The following is a 21,799-nucleotide window of genomic DNA, read 5'->3' as shown; positions in this document are numbered from 1 at the left end:
GGTACGTACGAGGTGTATTATGTCAGGCTCCTTCGCGATACGGTCTGTAAGCGCGGTTAATATTTTTTTTATCTCTCCCTCTGTGCATATATGAGCAATTCTCTAAATGAAACGCATTTTTGGAGGTAGAATCGCGGCAAATTTTTTTTTCAAGCTACTCGGATACGGACCCCCGGGAAATGTTTTTGGGGGGCCTAGGAACATGTAACCACGTAGGAACCATTGAAATTTCAACAGTGCTTATTTTCAGAGCTACTTTTGTGATTTAGAGGACGAAAAATCATGTCTTGTAAATGCGGCTAGTTACTCGATTTCCAAGTCGTTGAAAAAGTATCAAAACTCATCGGAAAAATTTAACTGACTACTCTATTCGATAGGAAATTTTCTCAGCTTTCCGATGGTACTATTCGATTTTCCGAAATATTCAATTTTTACCGCGGAAATCGCCCTCACACATTGAGAGCTTAATATGTCGAAAAATTCAGTGCGGAAAAAGTGAACTTTTTGGATAATTGTTAATTTTTCCTTGTAAAAATGAAATTTATCGAAAAATCTGACTACCCCATGAAAAAGCCGAGGAAATTTTCTATCGAAATCATATCTTCATTTATTTTTTGAGTCGAATTACAATGTTATACATGGGAATTTCTTTCTCGTTGTTCGCTGTTTTTTGTTTCCGAGCTGATTCGGCGCGGTCGCGAGGTTTTCGGCTCGGTACGATCAAAAGTAGCTCGTAAGTTCCACTGAAAAAATAAATGAATATAAGATTTCGATAGAAAATTTCCTCAGCTTTCTCATGGTGCCATCAGATTTTCCAAAAAATCTCATTTTCAACAGGAAAAATCAAAAATAGACATCAAAGATCACTTTTTCCGTACCGAGTTTTTCGAGATATTTAGCTTTGCACGTTTGATGAAGATTTTCTCGGTGAATGTGTGACTTATCGTAAAATCTGATACCACCATCGGAAAGCTGAGAAAATTTCCTATCGAATAGAGTAGTCAGTTAAATTTTTCCGATGAGTTTTGATACTTTTTCAACGACTTGGAAATCGAGTAACTAGCCGCATTTACGAGAAAACATGATTTTTCGTCCTCTAAATCACAAAAGTAGCTATAAAATTAAGCGCTATTGAAATTTCAATGGTTCCTACGTGGTTACATGTTCCTAGGACCCCCAAAAACATTTCCCGGGGGTTCGTATCCGCGTAGGTTGAAAAAAAAATTTGCCGCGATTCTACCTCCAAAAATGCGTTTCATTTAGAGAATTGCTCATATCGACTCGATCAGGAAGCTATAGATCGGTCGCGATTCCTATTCGATCGCATCGGTCTGTTACAGACGTCATTTCTGCATTTACTTTTTTGTGCCTTAAGGACACGCCGAGATCAACAGCAATAATAAACAGCTCTAACGCACCGACGAAAAAACACGCGCGAGCGCGGCCAAGAACCGGCGAGTTCGTGCACGTTCGATCGTTGGTGGGGTCTGTCGACCATATAATACACATAAAAAAAAAAAACGAAAAGCAGCAAAGCGGAAGGAAATACGCATTCCGCGCACGATCCATGTGTGTGCGATATATTATGCGTCAGGCCGGCAAATATAATACAAGAGTCGAGTCACCCACGGCAACCTACACACACACACACACACACACACGTGTGTATTTCACCGTAGCGCCATTTCTTTCTCTCTCTCTCTCTTTTTTTCGCCTGTAAAAGCGCAGCAGCTGCACACACATACATGCACACACAGACAAATCCATATACAATTGCAAGCCGAACGTTCTCGAAGCTTTGGTTTGCGGGTTCTCTCTCTCTCTCTCTCTCTCTCGCTTTCTTTCTTTCTTTCTACGAACGCGAGCGCATTATAATATAACGCACAGGCACTTTTTTAGTGCACTTGAGCTTGGGATATCAATAGCGCAAGGTGGACGAGGAGGAGCTGCAGCGCCGCGCCGCCGATTGTACGACTTTTTTTTCTGTCTCTCTCTGATCGTCAACGTGTGATTTCGTCAATACACAAAGTTGCATCTTTTTATAATAACGATAAAAAAAAGAAATAATGGCTCTGAGTAATCGCGGCTTTCTCCTGCGCGACGAGGATCGGTATAACGACGACGTCGACGGCGACTCTTCTTCTTCTTCGTGCGAACGATCTCTCCTGGTGAGTTAACAATTGATCGTACGATACCGATTTATGTGTAGCCCCCCTCGAATCTCGTTTTTTAGCATATTTAACAGGTAATTGGTATTTTATAATACTTTTTTATATATATACCTCCCATGTCGATGACGTATAAACTATAATGAATATATACCTAAAGCTCGCGATAATAATATCCGATACGGTTTATAATACATGCTTTCGCTGATAAGTTTATGACCCCATCCACCGGTTAATATAGTTTTCATCGTTAAAGCTTTCGAACGATTTATTTACGATACGGCACCTAATGAAGAGGAATCGAGAGCATGAGAGTATAAGAAATGAGGGACACATGCGATATAAGTATATAATATAATATAAGCGCCGAGCGCGCAAAACGTCTCTCTCTTTCTCTGCGCGCCTTCTTCTTGCAACTCTAGAAGGTTCGAAAAAAAAAATATATACAGAGAGAGAGACGCGCAGGTTTCGAAGCATAAGGCAATTGTCATATCGCTTGTATATCGATGTATACAAAAGCGATATAAGAGACCGACTAATATACTTGACTATATAGATCGAACTTTGCTTCTACGGGAAGGAGTCCGAAATTTTTCCGATATTTTAGTGTGGAACCTTATCGAATTAGATCAATACGACAATTAGGCAATTCGATACACTCGAGCCACGTATGCATATAGTGAAGCGCATCTAGTCTAGCGACTCTTCGATCGCAGTTTAGTATATCTTATCCTTGGATCGTATCTTAATGCTTTATGCAAATGATTGCACATATAATCGAATTTTCCATCTCTCTGTGTATTTTCTCAAAACTCGTTTTTTTTTTCACCGAGGATTCTCGAACTTTGAACGATTTTAATTGTTTTCTCGATCGGTCGGGGAAATGAGATTTTCGATTCGAGAAAAGGGCAGAATTATCTTTTTGTATGCGGATTGAAATTTTCGAGCCGTCATCGAGTCAATTAGCGTATATATGTATATGCTTTCTTCCAATTGAAAGTAAACGACGATCGCTCGAATCTCTCTCGCGAAAGAAACGTTCGAGTAAAATCGATTCAATTGACCATTAATAAAAAAAAAAAAACTGCCACTGCAGCGAGAATTTTTTTTTTCACGCATTACTCTTACGACGTATTCTCAGTCGACATAACTTTGACGCTTTTATCTTTTAATTGAAACATCGGAGTAAATCTTACAAATTCAGATTGTTTATCCAAAAAATGCGAACGAATTTTGTTGTCGAACGCAGCGGTCTATACATAGCGCCGCATTTGTTTACAGTTCGAATTTGGATCAAAGTCAACGAAATCGCAATAAAATAATGCAACGCGTGTACACGCTCGCAAGCTCGTAAAGCTCTCGATTCCTTGAGATTTTCCTCGTAACGACAATTATATCAAAAATTTTATTTAATTGAACGCACACATCATACGCAGGTGGGAGCAGTATACGACAATGTATACACCTATATAGAGGATCAACTTACGGAGCGTCTTACGATCGCGCAGATATATAAAATTCACGCGCGCGCACACATTTACAATAGAGAGGAGAGAGAATATACACAATACGTATATAGCTATATATATATCGAAACTCGGTGAAGCACACACAAACCGTACCGTGCAGACGCTCGCACATAGACACACACACACGAACGCGCCTACGTATAGCCAGTGCGAAAAAGCGTTTGACGCTCACACACACACACACGTATATGTATATACGATGAATATGCGCGTGTTCGGCTTCTTATCCGCCATATAAAAGCCCGCTGCGGTGCCTCTGCGCTCCACATTATATTCGTTTGACGCGGCGCGACGAGACACACGCGCGCCGTCTTATCTGCTGTATATTTCTCTCCTCTCTCTCGATTTTTTCCCTACTACTTTGCAGCTTGGTGTCGTATTGTGTGCGCTTGGGCTCTATCTCTCTGTGTAGCGCACTTTTATTATCAGTCGCGCGAGTGCGTACCCGCGAGTTTGATTCGCCTGAAGAGAGAGAGAGAGTAGTGTGTCTTGACCGGTGACTCTGTTAGTCGCACGTGTGCAAAAACGTCAACAGACCCAATTTACACACACACACGAAAAGTTGAATGAAGTAGAACGGAGCCGATAAATTGCCTCCCTTGTTTTTGTATGTCGATTAACACCCGCCTCGCGAGCAGCAGAGGGAAGGAATAAATAAGCACGACGATAACGAGTCGAAGACGAAGACGAAGACGAAGAAGAAGAGCAACGGATTCGGCGACAGCAACAGAAGCCATCAAATCAGCAGCAGCAGCATGTCGAAGAAAGGCAAGGACGCCGGCGTCGTCGAGGCGGCCAGCTCCAAGGCGGCCTTCAGCAGCGGTCCCGTGGTCAGCCGCGACGGCTGGAGGAATCTCCTCGCCTTCTGGATCCTCGGACTGTGCAACAATTACGGCTACGTGGTGATGCTGAGCGCGGCTCACGACATACTCGCCCTCAACGACGATCCGACGACGGTGAGTTTGTTTAATTAATTATTATTGTTTGAACGGATGATCGTTTGTTTCATCGATATCGCGAGACTCGAAAGTTCGTTGGAAAAAAAAAAATAAGTTTTTTTCGCGATTGCTAATCATGGTGTTCAAAGACGCGTTGCAAAATTTTTTCGTACGCACATAGACGCACATTCGCACACACACATAAGCTAAGAACACACACTGGTCTGTCTGTATTACATGTAGCCTTCTGGTGGCTCAGTGACACAGTGCCGATACATATATATACAACCGTATTGTATGTATAAAAGCGTGGGCAGCAGCAACACTTCTTCGTCTATGGAAAAAGCTAAGCTTATAGGCCGTTGCTGGCTACACATTTATTTCTGGCCATTCACGTTTATTATATATATCTGCACGCGCGTCGTTTGTGTGTATACTCTCCGCTTTTTAAGCGCTTCTCTTCTTCTTTTTTATAAAAGCACGCACACAAACACGTTTGTATTATCTATACTCGGTTTTCTACGCAATTTTTCGCGAAATGCCGACGAACGAACGCACACACACGGACAAACGAGACTGCGAAATGTATAACGCGTATACGGAAACGTGCACACAAAACGACGCCCACACGCTCGACGGCGTCGTCGTCGAAACGTTAACGTTAAAAATAGTCCGCGCATTTTAATTCATCCGCGCGCCCGCATATCGTCGTGACGTATATGTATATATTATGCATAAACATGTGCGCGCCCAGAGGGCGGCTATACACTATAATTTAATATGGAGCAAACTCGTCGTCGTCAGCGGCGGAGGCACACACATCTGCCCAAAAATTTTGCGGATAATATGCGTATGAAAAAAAAAAGAGCATAGACCTACATTACTATCGTCGCGCGTCGTGTTTGGCCGACTTTTTTTTCTCTCTCTCTCTCGTTTCTTTGCTTTGGCCGTAGTAGCTAACGCAGCTGCCACTGCCACTGTCACTACTTGGCTGATATGATTTCGCGATTATTATACATATTAACTTCTCGAGTTTCCAGCGTAGCGCTTGTACAGTACAAACGTCGAATTTTTACTCAGCAAAAATTTCAGTATACCATTATCAGTCATAAACGTATGTAAGCGCGCGCGAGGCAAGGAATACAAAGAGTCGCACGATGTTTTTTCTTTCTTTTTCTTCTGTTTACTTTTCTCATCTTTTCTTTTTTTTCAAGATAGAGAAAAAAATTTTCGCGACGAATCTGTTGAATCGATGTTTTATACGTTTAATTTTAGGTTTTGTTCAAAAAGGAGAACACGCGATACATTATAGTCAGAAATATATACACGCTCATTATACATACGAGCGTACACATGCGAGAGGTGATAAAAAAAACAACAAACGATAACCGAACGTCGATTTCTTTTTTATCGCAGCGACGCGTTTTGTATCATAACGTTTATTAATGTATTATGTACGTCGGGAGATCGAGAGCAGCAGCAGCAGCAAGCAGAGAAACTCAATTACAAGTCCGTCGACATTCGTTTCACCAATAGTTAAAAGTTTAATGCCTTTTTTTTTACTTTTAATCAAACGGCACGGTCAATTACACAATGATTCATAATATTCAACGGATTCAATTTTCCTACTATACAAGCAAGAGTCAAGAAAAGATTTCGACGACGATTCCACGAAACACTTTTTGGCATTATTACTCCAATACACACGATATAAAATAATATCAGGAAAAACACCGGCAACGGAGTATATAGTCGGTCAGCCGCCGGCTGTGTGCTGCTGCTGCGGTGGTGTGGTTTTAATAGTGCTGCTGCGCGGGTGAATCACGGAGATTTAATTTAAACGATCTCCCGCGCCGCCGCCGCCGCATTCCGATCTATTACGATTCGTGCGCGCGAGACTCGACACACTATATACGTTTTGTGTGTGTGTATCGGATGTATTACGTTGGCGCGAGCTATTTTTTCACACACGGATAGAGACAGACGTGTATAGAGCGAACAAAATCCACTAGTCACTGATAAAAAAGATTAGCGTTAGATCGTGTATACGTTATGCAAAGGCACCGATTGAAGACAATCGGTATATACACGAGTGTGGGTGTACGTACCTATACACACACGCGTGATATATATGAAAAAGTCGACAATAATTAGACGTCGAGCGCGCAGGTTTATCTGTCTGCGATCTCTGACGGACAACTTCCTTCTTCGTTCGACTCTGTCTCTCGAGCTGATGCTCCTCTTTGAAAAATCAAATACAATAACGATCGTCGCCTGCAATGTTGCGTCTCGAAAATCGTATCGATCGCCATACTTTGACCCCCACACACGCACGAGTTACCCGCACGTGTCGATAATATATATATGATGGTGGGGAGATTCGGCAAATTTCGGACGCGGTACAATGGCCTTTTTGTACTTCGGGTGTATTTTATCTTCATCTCTCTCTCTTTTTTTTTTATTGTGCAAAGAAAATAACGATTTTTAAAGCTGACGATTCGCACGCGCGCACCGGATCGGCCCCTCGGCGATTGTAAAACGGCTTACATATATTATACACAGCGGCGTGTAAACAATGTAGCAAATCGTAGCGGCACGTATACATACATTATATCGAAAAAAAGCTCAAGACTTCCGTTGAGTGCGACGATATAATAAAAAATTCGAACTCGTTTTACCTTCGCACACCCATGTAATTTATTATTATATTATTATACTTACAAGCTCGCGAGAGATGATTATTATTAACGCTTATCATTTATTGTTTTATCGTCGTCGTCGTTGTTCTGGATATAATCTGATTCTTGAGTAAAAGTAAGCCAGGGCTATTACATACATAAGATCGAAAGTAGATCGGTTTTATCCGGTCGTGTGAAATGGCTGGTGAACTCGCGAAAAAATAAAAATTGTTTAGACGCGACAATTATGTACGAGTCAACGTACTAAACAACACCAGACGAGTCCGGATTCGAATCAATGCATAATCGTTAGATCTTGTTGGAACTATATTGCCTCGTCTGCGCATATAATCTCTCAAGATGTCGAAAAAAAAGACCCCAACAACACGCGCCACACGAGCTCTATAGCCTTATAAATTCGCGTCGACGACGACGACGACGACCTCTTGTACTTGTCTTGAAGGTGACGGCCTTCAATTTGTCAATTGTGCCTGACGCGCGTTCTAATATATGCCTCGTTGGTAATATTCGGACATCGTGTGTGAGAGATATGCGTGTATAAACACGTGATACTTAATCTATGTCAGTCGAGTATTAAGGGTCGCAGTTTTTGCAAGCTCCCTTTTACAAAGACAATTGTCATAGACACTGATCTCTCGTGTCACACATAGCTGATTAATTACAATTACGACGCGACAATTTCTTTAATTTCGATGCTGCGCGATTTCGCTGATCGAGCAGCCGGTTGGATCTGGTTCCTTTATAAATTACGACGCGTCGTAAAACCCACCTATTATGGCTTATGCCGCTGCCGCTGCTGCGTCAATTTGATAATAATATTACTGCGACGACGTGCGGATCGGTAAAAATAAAGCGATGTGTTTTTGCATGTGGGCTCAAGGGCTCCTTTCAATGACCGACCCGGACGATCGAGTTCCGGTACACACAGCAGTACATGACTGAAGCTATATATAGTACAAAATGTATCCCTTAAGTGGGCCCCCGCGCAACGTGAAGCACGTGATACGCGATACATATATAATATCGTAAGTAGACGGCCGAGTCAACAAGTGTCTAAATTGCGGGATTGCACGCGGCGCAATCACGACTGCCGCTACTGCTCGGCTTGTCCGACTTTTTTGACCCACCTTCCGATCGTAGATACGTACCGAGCTTATCTCTTGCGACTCTGTAACGACGATTCATTCGAATTGAACGAGAGACGAGCCCACCACCCGCTGATCGAATTACCGCGTTGACTTTTATCGGTAGCCGAGCTTCGATGATAAAATTTCAAGGACGAATGACAAAGACTCGAGATACAAAAATTTTACATTCGACAGATTGTCAAACTTTTCTTTTTTTTTTTTTTGCCTGTAACCACCTTATGCGTCAATGATGTAGTTTCGAACTTGAAAACTATGACGATATGCGTTGGATATATTATATTCGTAACGCGTTTCACGACCGATTAAACAGCTCTACACGATCTCGGAAATCCGATCCTGTGCAGCGCGCGGACTTATATATTGTTATTCGCAACGTAGCACGATGATGTGTGCCACCTACTTTTCCGGATCAATGCGCTCGTGATACTATATAACGACTACCGCGCGAGATTTTCATCAACTTTTTGTATGATAATAATAATGCAGAATAGACATTGTCTCCTTTTTTTTATTCACATTTATAATTTTTTTGTTTGCTCCTTGTTCGCAGACGGAGCACAAAGTGGCGAACGCGACGACGCGCGACTGCAACGAGCTCTCGACGGGTGCCATTCTGCTGGCCGACATACTGCCCAGCGTGGCCGTTAAGTTGATAGCGCCGTTTTTGCCATTCATGGTGCAGTAAGTATTCCCTTTCGACTTCTTCTATATATCCTAATATGGTCATTCTTTTTTTTTTTTTTTGCTTGTATACCGATCTGAACGTATACTCAAGTAAAATACTCCATTTGATCCACAATTCATTTATCTTTATTATTAATATAAAAAATTGAATAATTGATTGATTATCGTAAATAGCGGATAAGGTATGCCATTTGTTCATTTTTACATTTTTCGATATTTATTATAAAATATATAAATAGTTTATATATTGAAACACAGACATTTTTTTCACGTTCCATTCCTCGTTTCGCATCAAAATTTCGATACTCCGCACAACGTCGTTTTTTTTTTGTCAAAGTAACGAATTACAATGCTATACGCGCGCGTTAATTCTCAATTGTGGCTTATTTCGATAGTAGACGCGCAGTACGTGCGCAGTCGGCTCGTCTCGAATCTCGAGACGAGATCGGCGGTCAAAACCACGAATCCGTGAGACCAATTGTCAATTGCGATGACCGTCTTTGCTGACGAAAATATCCCATTGCCTCGACGTTGAACTTGACAAAAGGTGTATCATCGTCGTCGGAGGAATTTTACTCGTCACAACGAATGCTAATGCAAAACGACTTGCGTATATATACGTGTACGCACAGTTTTGGAGAATCGAGAATTTTGATGCGAAATACTCGATATGTAACACAATATAGACATACTGTTATTATTATCATCATCATCGTCAAAAAGGAATCAATGTACGGAGGAATAACGTATACACGAACGAAAAATTCGCGAATTTCTGCATACGCGCTAAGATCGACGATAAGATTTTCCTTTTTTTTTGTGCAAAATTCTCTGGATGTACGTCATTGTACTTGTGTATAGCGCACGCGCGAAAATCTCGTCGGCTCATCATAAAATACAGTTAAAGTGTAATCGTCGATCTCTAACTCGCGCGAGCTCGCGCGAATCCGAAAGAATGCTCGACTGCGTTGGAAAAACAAGTTTATTTTCATGAAAATTATCGCGTGAATCGATTAAAATTTTTCTCCCTCGACTATGTATCGCGTCCAAGTTGATGATGATGTTGTGTGTTTATACATCAATCGGATCGTTACGTCATTGAAATAACGTGTATATATATAATAATCGTAGATTCCACGTGTTTATTTTAAAGCGGCGATCGGAAGCGCGATTACATACGCGAGATCCATATCGATCTTTATCGCGAGTATACAAAATGATCGTTATTCCCTTATATGCTGATATCGGAATTATTATTCTCCTTCATCTTTTCTTTTGATTTCACACGTACGCATGACACAGAGACACAAACACACACAGACACAAGTAGATATCTATATTGCAAATACTAAAAAATTAAGAATTTTTAAAATAGTTAAGCATTTAATGAATATATTAATTTTTTTCGTAACTTTTTTCTTTTTATTTTTAATATGCCAGTTATTTATATTTTTTCTTCTTCAAGCGCAAGGATATAGAAAAAAGCGTAACGTTTTTCAGAAAACAATTGGTGCGTCACACACCGATGATCCGAACGTTGCGCCCGATTATACTACCCTTCGAGCAATTATAAGCTACATGTAAGCGTTTACAAAACGTGTTCGAGCAAAATTTTTAACAACATTTATATACATTGTGTCAATTTTTTTTTTTTGGACTAATTTGTACATTCAATTTTTGCAAAGAGAGAGAAGTTTTTAGAATGATTTTTTCACTCACATCATGAGTAATATTATCAAATTAGAAAACTATAGCAATATAATTAATTGTTACAATATGCATTCACAGAGTGAGATTTGCTGCACATTCATTAAAACACTTTTATCATTATTCGAGCCATATTTGGCGGTTTATACATAACTCCGATATATTGTGTGCTTTTGAATGCGTCAATTTACGATTATAATGATCATCAATTATTTCGATGAATCTTTCCATTCATTTAAAGTTAAAAAAAAAAAAAAAGAGAAGAGAGACAACACATTTTCGCACCATTTCTGTAACGTTTGTGTGTTTATAACAAGGTGCATGAATTTATGCAACGAGATTATATCGCAGTTTCTAAAATGTCAATCACTTCATTAATGGCCATTATTGCATTTTCAACTGTCGCGCACAGACGACAGCTCGCACTTAAAAAAAAAGAAAAAAAAAGAGAGAATAAAAACAGTACTTTTTTTAAATAGTCTACAGAATGTCTAAAAGATAATTATACAATTTTCTGCGGAGGAATTCGTTTTTCCTGAGATAGAGTAAATTTTTGAAGCAACGCTCAAAGTGCCTCTAACGATATAATAGAGATTATGTGATAATTCATTTACTTACATAATGAAAAAAAAAGAACACATGTGTGTTAAAGAGAAAAAAAAACTTCGTAGTAACAAAGTATACGTTTTGTTAGTGCTAATTAATCAAGAATGTGCTGATGAATCTTTTCATTTCGTAGTTTGCATTAGCATTAAACGAGAGGATCTCTCTATTTTGGAGATTCCTAAGATATCGATGAGATACATTGTTCTTATTAACTTCATATACATGAATCAACGACGAAAATGTCAAGGTCAATTAGCAAAAACCAAAAAGCATACAAAAACTGAAACAAAACATAAAAGAAAAGTAATAGCTATAATTTCTGTATGAATTACCATTTTTATAGTCATTAATTAAATCATGTTTATCATTATTATGTTATTATGTCCATGTTATATGTATTATGCTTCAGACGAAAGAAGCGCGTGGTGTGAGGGCTCAATTATGTGTGCGTGCGTGTACCCGTGCTATAAAAGTTTCATCTCGAGAGTTGGTCCGTTTAATGATCCGCAACGCAAAGCTGTGTGCCATTAAAAGACCGAACGAAAAAAAGTGACGAGATATTTGAGAAAAACAAAAAAAAAATTAAATAGACACGGTGTACGTGTGTGCACGTATAACTCAATAGAAAAAAAAACCTCCGACAATATTGTGATCGTATTGTCGTTATAGGATTGAGATTAGCGACGAGGTGGTTCGCGGTTGCGCACCGCGTCGCGAGGTATATAAACTCTAATCAAACTTTATTTTTTTTTTTAATAAATAATTATTATCATTATAAGAAAAGACGGAAAAAGAAAAAATAATAACAAGTAATCTTCATTCATTCGATTCTTTTTCTATTTTTTTTTTTTAGTCACTTTGTCGAAACGAAACAAAAAATTCATTGCTCTGTAAAGTATTCGTTTTTCGTTTTGTTTTTCAAGAGTGTATTCCGGCCTATTTCGATCGCGATCATATTATTATTTACGAAGCCGAACTCCAGCGATCTAAAATAGTCGTCAACCCGTCATCAACCAAACAAATGAATTTTTCAGCGGTGACGATATTTTCACACACACGCACGGCATTATTGTACATATAATTTATTCACGAGTTTTTTTAAAGTTCATTTTTTCCAATTACATACCATTAGAATATTGGTAAATTGAAAATTTAAATTGCTTAGCTCCGCTTCTTTTTTGTCGTTGCGCTCGCGCGAAAAGCGCTGACAAAAGATTTACTTATTTGGAGTAGTAAAAATCCGCCACGCTTGAATCATCCGCGAGCGGCTTCCATTTAAAACGATTATTCACGTCAGAAAAATGTTCAGTTTGTACCTCTTGTTGGTTGAAAAATTTGTTTCTCTCGTTCGCGCGAGCAAACTCAATATTTAGCTTCATTCATTATTTAAGTACATAATTCCTATGTAATAAGTTTCGACGACTAATAATTCACACCGTTAAAGCTGGAAAATCCTCTTGAAAAACGACTCGAAAAAGTTGCAATCGTTCTCATTTTCAAATTATAATTGTGTCTTCACAAACCTTGCCTGAAATTTTTTTTCAATCGAATCAACTACTTACTTATTAATTAATAGCGCGTCTCTTTACGCTTAAAAAAATAGTTGAAAAAAAAAAAATTATTAAAATTCAATCGACTTTGACGCGCTCTCCTCCAACCCCTACCTTACGGTTATTTTGGCTAAAACACAGGTCGATTTGGTTTTTTTCAGCGCACGAATGATGGTCTGCGTGACGTTCTCCGCGGCGGGTCTACTACTGGTCTCTCAATCCGGTGGCATGCAAATCCTCGCAATCGTCGGCGTCGTCATCACGTCGCTGTCCTCGGGTCTGGGTGAAGTCACGATACTCAGCTACAGTCATCGTTACACCAAGTGCGTATCAAAATACAAAAAAATCGAAAATAATAAGAAACCGTGGCAAATTATTAACGATATATTTTTTCTTCCAAAGAAACGTGATATCCACGTGGTCGTCGGGCACCGGCGGTGCCGGCATCATCGGCGCCGCCTCGTACATACTGCTGCACGAGCTGCTCGGGCCCAAGGACGCCCTCATGGTCATGCTCGTCGTGCCCATCGTCCAGGCGCTGACCTTCTGGCTGGTGCTGCTGCACCCGGAGCCGGCCATGACCCTCGTCGTGGAGAACGGAGGGGCCGGCAGCCAGGAGCAGATGATAGAGGCGCCGAACATGACGCTCAAGGAGAAGTTCGCCCTGGTGCCCAAGCTGCTCAAGTACATGATCCCGCTGGCGCTGGTCTACTTCTTCGAGTACTTCATCAATCAGGGACTGGTGAGTTAATCGACGATCGGAACGATAAATTATTATTAATTATTGTACTAATCTGATTTTGTTTTTTTTTCAGTACGAGCTTATCGATTTCCGCAATTTCTCGTTGGAGCACAAGCTGCAGTACCGCATCCTACAGATGGACTACCAAATCGGAGTATTCTTGTCCCGATCCTCCATCAACTTCTTATCTGTCGACAAGATCTGGATCATGTCCGTGTTACAAGTACGTACAACAGATACACACAATTCCATGTTATTGTCATACTTTTGCTGAACATTATTTTCATTTAATTTTTTTTTATCGTTGCAGTTCATCAACGTCGTTATAATGACTTTCGAAGCCATTTATTATTACATTCCAACGATTTGGATTGTGTTCGCTCTGGTATTGTGGGAGGGTCTCCTAGGAGGCGCCGCTTACGTCAACACCTTCTACAGAATGACGAAAGAGGTAATTATCGAATCGTCTAATTTTTTTCTTTTATAAAACTCGTTGAAGAAATTTTGCGAATTTCTACATCGTTGTTTTGTTCGATATCTTTGTTTCGCGCTTATCTCGCCATCGTGTTTAAATATTTAGAGTGCGATAAAAAAAAAAAAAAGAACGAGACCTCGTACATTTGCAATAAAGCAATTGAAAGTCATAAAGCAATTTCCTGCGCGTCGGAGATTCCACAAAAGGCGAGATCATAAAAAATTAACGCATTTTTCTCATTTTTTTTTATCACGTACGCAGGTACCATGGGAAAAACGTCAAGTGGCACTAGGTATCGCCTCGATGTCGGACTCGTTCGGCATCGCCATCGCCGGCTGGTTGGCCATGCCGGTGCACAATCAGATCTGCAATCTGCCCCTGCCCCAGAGGCTGGGCAGCTGAAGATCTTCCACGGCGCCGCATCGTCTCTGATTGTATACACATCAGTCGATCGTTTCTCAAGATGCAAGAAGAAAAAACACGTCATCCCAGAAGAAAAAAAAACATTCGTTTTCATTATTATATCGCAGACTCGTGTTACGGTTCACCGCAGAGCTTCGCAAGTGCAGGAGGCTGTTTTACTCTTGTTTGATCTTGACTCGAAACGAAGAGAGACGTGTATAGTCGAGAGCGAGAAATTTTTTTATTTAATGTTAAGGTCGTAGATTGGATAAAGTGCTTGCCCTCCTCCTTTTTTTATACAAATTCATGTCGATGTAAAGAAAAATGATTAGTAGAATTATTCGAGTCTAGATCGTGGTTTTTATCCCGAAAACTTAAAAACTTAGTTGATTAATCGTTTAAAAATCGAACTACATTATAAAATTCATTTGAGGTCTGCCGAGTGAAATAATCGTGTCACAGTCAAAGTGAGCTCCGTAAACGTTGCTTACTTTAGATAATTTAGACCAATTTCAAAGTGTGTAGATTCCTGCACGACCGACTGTATAAAAAAATGTACTCAAGGATTGAAATTTCTCACAAAAAAACTGATAACTTTTTTTTTTGTAAAGTATCGCACTTTCTTCATTTAAAAATTTAGTTGTAATAATTAATGAACGCCAGGGCACAGTATTCTTGATTCAGCCCTTATCGACGGAAGATGAACAGTTCATTCATTCCAAAGACAAAAAACAAACGAAAAAACAAACACCAAATCGACGATAACCGAAGGGGAAAAGATATAAAAATATAAAATGTGTGATAATTGAAATCCTCGCTCCGTATTGCTGTTAATAAAAACGATACCTATCGAGTAGGTAGTTCGTAATAATATTCTTCGAAATAGTGCGTGCTCCGCATGGATATAGTTAGTCGATATTACATACACGATTCGCTTTTACATTATATACTTTAAACTATATTGATCTTAGTTAGAAGACTAATAATATTTTTTTTTCCTGTCGTCGGGAGATTATAAGAGTCAGTGAGTCGCGTATGTTTACGTACGCGCGCGAGCGCAGCTATATAAAGGAAAGAAAAAGACAAAGCGCGTCGTTTTAAAGAAAGAAAAATCGACGCGCTAGTATTTTCTTATAAATGGCATATACGTGATTGTGCGCAGTGTGTGCGTGTGTGTGTGCGCGCGCGAATGCGAGTGAGTTTATTAAGAAAAAAAAAAAAGGAGTCACGATCCTTTTTTTTTTATTTCATGGCTGTTTTAAAAGCGAAAAAAAGAAGAGCGCTGTGTGTTAATATGTAATAGGTATTTCGAATTGAGCTTTATATGGTAGTCGGGACCATGGCGATCGATTTTATTGAAAATTCGACGCTTTGGACATTTTGTACATTTTTTAATTGTCGACAATCATTGTAAAAAAAACATACCGTTGCAAATTTCAAAAATGTCGTAATTATGTACTTTTGTTTTGTACTCGAACTTATATCCGCGTCAACTTTCAATTATATTTTACATAGAGCAAAGTATCGATGGTCTCAAACGTAAATAGTTAGACTATAGTGGCATTTACAATTTTAAATGCGTAACTGACAAAAAAAAAAGTCTAGAATTTTTTACTCTCGATGCAACGATATTCTCCGTAATAAAAGTTTCAAACTTTTGAACTGACATATTTATACGTAGAACGTGGAAAATGAGTATAACGTGCAATTTTTACACCACAAGAATATTTCCAAAAAACACAAAAAATGTACACCGTATGCTCTCTATTCGATTACACTAACTATGATATATAAACAAGAGATTAAAGTTCCGAATAGGGAATAAAGCAATAAATAAGAGAAGATATAGATCGTAAGTTTTAGCATTTTACGAAGAATAAAAATCTTTATCGAGTCAATTTTTATGTAAAAGTGACAAATAATAGTTGTATAAAATATTTGAGTGTATTTTGAGTCTTTTCTTATACAAAGTACCAATAAAGATAATGACGAGAGTCATCCAACCGAATATACTTTCGCAGTTTCATTGATTGGGATGGTGATAATTAATAAAGCAAATACCAACGATAATTTCGAATAAATTATGTATATTTTACAAAGTAAATATAATACAAACAATTTTTTTTATTCATCATTGAAACCGTCGAGAAACAAACGCAGCCGTGTGTGATCATTCCTCTCACACGAGTTTCAAAAGAGTCTCTTCATTTTTTTGGTTTTAAACTATCAACGTCCCTCCTTCTCTCTCTCACGCACAAATTCTCTCAACCCTTTCGGCAATTTTTTTTTTACTTTTCGTATAATATAATAATGCTGTATTATTTATAATATGTATACGATTTTCAACAGGACAACTTTTTTGACGGGTGTTTATGTATGTATACATAAAAAAATTGATTCATGACATATACACACATAGACGCACGAACAGGCGGGCGCCGCAACGTTTAAAGCAAGGCCCTTTTTTTATTTATTTTATTATTTTTTCGACTTGTATATTATCTCATTTGTGTTACACAAGTTCAACATATTTTTTAACCTCGCTCGATCTTGCCTATTTTTTGTTTGTTTTCGTATCTCGGCAGAGGACCAATCGAAGCGATTAATTATACATATATTTATATTTATCATTCGTGTATTCTCTATTTGATGCACTTAGAAGTTCACACATTGTTCCAAGTAAATTATCGCGCATCGACATGATAATTATATAAGTATTTCGCGTTTTTTTTTCGTTATTTATCTCATTATTGTATAATAGTGTGTGGCGTTACAAGCTAACATCTCAAAACCCGATGGCAGTGTAGTTAATCGTTGATCGGTGTATCAAAACGCTTCCTTCCCTCTATATATTTCGTTGAAACAATTATCGAACTAGCCGAACTTTTTGCGCAATTTTTCTTTTATTTGTTAATTAATTAACGAGGTGCCAAACCCGGCAAAAAAAGGACTCGAGTATACTGGGGAACGGGTTACAGGGGTTGTCGAGGGTATTTACACAGCTATGACGTAGTCGCGTATGTGTTTGCCGCTGTTGCTACTACTCCGTTGCGACTGCGAGGCGGAGGACGGGGGTCTCGAGTGATTTAATTCGCGGCCGACGTGGCACGACGTCAATCGTTGTTGATCTGATTCCGCGGCTAGCATCAATTCAGCCTGGTCGGAGAAGCCTGTGGGTGGATCCAGCTTGGCACAGAACATGCCTGATCCTGGATGATGCTCCTGCTGCTGTTGCTGCTGCTGCTGCTGTTGTTGGTGGTGGTGCGACCAGCCGTTATGTTGGCGATTGGCGGCGGCGGCGGCGGATGCTGCGGATGACTGCTGCTGCTGCTGTGATGGTGGTGGGGGTGGTGGTGCAGCTGGCTTGTGGTGGTACTGGTACTGCCGCCGCTGCTGTTGCTGGTACTGCTGCTGCTGTTGTTGTTGCTGCTGCTTTGTGGATTGTGAGGACCCGGGCCTGGGGTTGGCCCCCCCGTTGACGACGAAGTGCTCTGGCCTGGTCTTCTCCCCCCCGGTTGGACAACGCGCCAGCTGTAGCATCCTGGACGAAGATTGGAAAGAAGTATGAATAATTATCCCACGTTTTACAATTATAAAATAGTTTGATTTTTAATAAATTCCCCTCATCACAAATTTATAAAAAAAACTATTTTTATACTTCTTTACAAAACATTGATGTCTCATCCATTCGCTCCCCAGATCTTAATGTTATTGAAAATAATGAAATGAAGTCAAGTTATAAATACTCATAAGTTAACGAATTTTTTTGAAAGCAATGTATACATACTTATAAGTATAAAATTATATATTATTATATTATAATTATATATTATTATATTATATATTATAAATATTATAATATAATATTATTTTATACTTCTAAGTATAAAACTTTTAAAAATCAAATTATTGTATCATTGTAAATATGTGGGATATAAGTCCAGTGACCGGAAGTACTTACTTGGGTCTTCCCCTTCCAGGAAACGATTTTCTCTCAAAAACCGGTGAGGGTTCTGTAGACGTGCTAGATTCTGGTCCATGGTACAAGAAGTCTAGAAAATACGATTCAACATTTTTAAATGTGGCTACGTTATCGCAAGCGATAAACACGTTTAAACGACTACTCGAGGCTAAAAAACGAAAGTAATTCTTCTCATGCATCGGGTAGAAAAATCATAATTCAGGATACTCTGGTCGAAAGCTACGTAGTAAACTCGAAAAAAAGAGAGTCTCGGAAATAAGAGAGAGAGAGAGTATCGTAAGCAATTATGCGTACTGTGAACGCGAGCTTCGGCGGCCGCTGAATTATTATTATGATTCGCCGCCGAGGAGTGTTGGGAACGATCGTCAAGAAGAAGGTGATTGGAGGACTCGGTACGGCTGCTGGTCCCCCCGCCGAGCTCCGTGTCGCTGTCCGAGCCCAGCGTGTCGTACTCTTCCGACTCGGATTTACCCTGGCTCAGTGGCTTGTGGTGGTGGTGGTCGGGCTTGCCGCCGCCGCCTCGAAGGGGCACCGACGCAGGCCGGTTGCCGCCGCCGCCGCCGCCACCACCCCCGCGCAGTACCTTCGCGTACCGATTGCAATCCGGCTGCAATCGAACGGGCTTTTTTTGGCATAGACACACCCATACACAAAAGTGGTTCATCATTTTTGAAGATTTTTTTTTTGTTTGGTTAATTGATAAATAAGCATTGAGCTTGTAAATGATTCAGTCTCTAAAGTAAATGTGATACGAAAACTAATGAAAAGATCAATTTTTTACGTTATACTAAGAGCTATTGTACGTTCATGAGTTGAATCTGAAAATATAACGATGAAAATCTAACCAAAATGATGAAGATTTTTTTGTAAAGTACTTTACATGATATCTAATAGACAATGTACGTTAATGATGCTGATAATTAATGATAAAATTAATGATAATGATTATGACGATGGAGATGATATGTGATAATGCTGAATCAATGGTTAAACTAATCTATAAAAACGGTCTTTTCAGTAGTATAAATTAATCTTGAATTAAATTGAACTTTTGAACTCAAAAGATACGACGACTATTTTGAACGCATTAGACACACCTCAAACGACGGACCAGCAGTCGAAAAATGATTAATGGATTTTCCGATGCAGAAAGACGAGTTAACGAAATCAATAATATTACGGAATCATACGATTGAACTATTCAAAACTTAAAATAAATCGGCTTTAGCTTATACGAGGTCGCGGTCTTTGTTTATATATGAAAAGTTATTGAAGTCACAGAAAACTCTCATAATTTATTTCTCTTTAAATTATAAATGATTCTGAAAGGTGAAATGATAGATAAAGGAAAATGCAGTGCAATGAAAATGAAAACTATCTACGTCACAATGGTTTCTTTTTTAGCAATCGTGAAAGTAAGAAAAATAGTGTGAATACATTACAGCCGTTAAAAGTGATGTAAAAAAAAAGAGTCAAGAACTCGGGATGATGTTCGTGCAAAGATCATACACCAAGTCAGCTACGTCGAAGTAAAACAAAAGGAAAGAAACAGAAAAATAGTCGAATCGCGCGACTCACCTCTCTGAGCTGGAGCGTGTCCGCGGCCGAGAGCCTCGGATCGTGATAGACGAAGGTCTGCAAGGGCGCAGCCGAGTCGCAGCGGCTATCGCTACTCGGCACGCTCTCCTTCAGTTGAAACGTCGCGTAGGGATAAATGTCCTCCGAGTATTCTGGAAAACAAACACACAAGTTTGAAACAAAATTTGTTTTTTGTTGCATTAGTCTTTATTTCAGGATTATAATTAGGATTCGAAATCGATAAGACGCGAAGTACTAATTGAAAATGGAAATTTATTTAAGCAGCTTATATAAAAGTCCGCAAATTATCGTCACTCGAGTAGCCAATCAAACTTAATCGAAGTTCAACCGAGGTGAAAAAGAAAGAGAACGGGAGGGAAAATGCGGTTATTATTATCCTGGATTACGCTAATTGTTACCTGGTATTCTTTCCAACGTACCAATCTCGTGAATTGGCGAGCGCAGCGGCTTCCTCACCGTGGCGTAGTACTGCTCCCTCTGCTCCATGTTTTGCTTGTTGTCCAGGGCGGCGGCGGTCTGGGCGTCGTGCAGGCTCCCTAAGTCACCCATCAAAGGCCCTACGTTAATTAAAACAACAAGCAACGCTCGGTGTGAGTCCTGCTTTAAGCAGCTCTGCTTAAACGCGCACTTTATATTACCGAACTCGATCGCGCTCGCTAATTCTCTTTTTGCGCGAGTGTGTATGAAATTATATACAGTCGTGGATATATAATTACTTTTCGACTTTGGTTGGTAATGGCGAAAATTTTAAATTGTACTTTTATGAAGAGTTTAGATGCAAAAGTTCGGAGAATAAACGAAAATTGAAATTGAAAATTAAATTCTACCTAGCTTTTTAATGATCAATATTAGAAAACGCGATTGAAAAGTTTCAATTTCAATTTCGAACTTTGATATCGTTTCAGGGGACACATCTGTTTTTCTTTCTATAAATTATCATTATTAAATTTTCACTGTTTAGTAAGAAATTGTGTTATTCTGGGTATTTTTACCCCAAAGATTTTGTTTCAAATGATTCTGAATGTTTAAATTATGTTTCATACAAGATCTTGGTAAAATGTTTCTGATCTCACTTTTTTACCTATCTTGATCTTCGAGGTTTTAAAATGTTAGCATGACAATCCTCTATGACCTGAGTGGTACATGCCCATTTCCGTTCAATAAAAATTCAATTTTTGCTTTTAACATTAGATTTCAGAGCTTGCCCGTAAAAAACAATCGAGACATGCACGTTAACTTTGTCGAACTTTTGACAATTCTTATTATGCAGGAGTTAATAAATTTTAAAAAAGATTTATATTTTTGTACGAAAATGTAAGTATCATGATTTATCGTAATGAAAGGTGTCATAATTGATTACGAGCTTTCTGATTCCATCAACAGATGGAGTGTTATAAACTCGCAAGTGTCAGAAAAAATTACGATTATTATATAAAGCAATTCTTGGTCTGGTTTTTTTAAGTACGCTCTTACTCTTTATAGAAAAAAAACAACAGCTATATCCCCCTTAAACGTCTCCCGAAAAATTTCCTCAGCACCGAACGAAACGTCGCAAAATTCGTGAAAAATT

The 21,799-nt window shown here is 39.1% G+C and overlaps 2 protein-coding genes across 2 annotated transcripts in view; one reads left to right on the top strand and one right to left on the bottom strand.

Annotated features, from left to right (window-relative positions):
* The first annotated feature begins 3,985 nt into the window (after positions 1–3,985).
* On the top strand, positions 3,986–16,660 carry LOC106659906 (battenin). Its single transcript, XM_014382659.2, has 7 exons — positions 3,986–4,653; positions 9,033–9,163; positions 13,191–13,352; positions 13,432–13,771; positions 13,845–13,994; positions 14,082–14,222; positions 14,508–16,660. The coding sequence occupies exons 1-7, from the start codon at positions 4,453–4,455 to the stop codon at positions 14,646–14,648; spliced, it is 1,266 nt and encodes a 421-aa protein (XP_014238145.1). The 5' UTR covers positions 3,986–4,452; the 3' UTR covers positions 14,649–16,660.
* A 1,054-nt stretch (positions 16,661–17,714) lies between these two features.
* The window catches only part of LOC106659665 (Down syndrome cell adhesion molecule-like protein Dscam2), a 135,272-nt gene continuing 131,187 nt past the window's right edge, over positions 17,715–21,799 (bottom strand). The window contains exons 17-20 of the mRNA XM_023461758.1: positions 20,628–20,786; positions 20,209–20,360; positions 18,610–18,700; positions 17,715–18,189 (exon numbers count right to left, since the gene is read on the bottom strand). Coding sequence (XP_023317526.1) covers positions 17,795–18,189; positions 18,610–18,700; positions 20,209–20,360; positions 20,628–20,786 — 797 coding nt within the window. The 3' untranslated portion in view covers positions 17,715–17,794. The remainder of the gene's footprint in view (positions 18,190–18,609; positions 18,701–20,208; positions 20,361–20,627; positions 20,787–21,799) is intronic.

This window comes from Trichogramma pretiosum, unplaced genomic scaffold (genome assembly GCF_000599845.2).
Source record: "Trichogramma pretiosum strain Unisexual culture from Peru unplaced genomic scaffold, Tpre_2.0 scaffold65, whole genome shotgun sequence".
Taxonomy (NCBI): Eukaryota; Metazoa; Arthropoda; class Insecta; order Hymenoptera; family Trichogrammatidae; genus Trichogramma; species Trichogramma pretiosum.
Note: the sequence above shows the minus strand (reverse complement) of the source record. Positions and strands in the feature narration are given on the sequence as shown.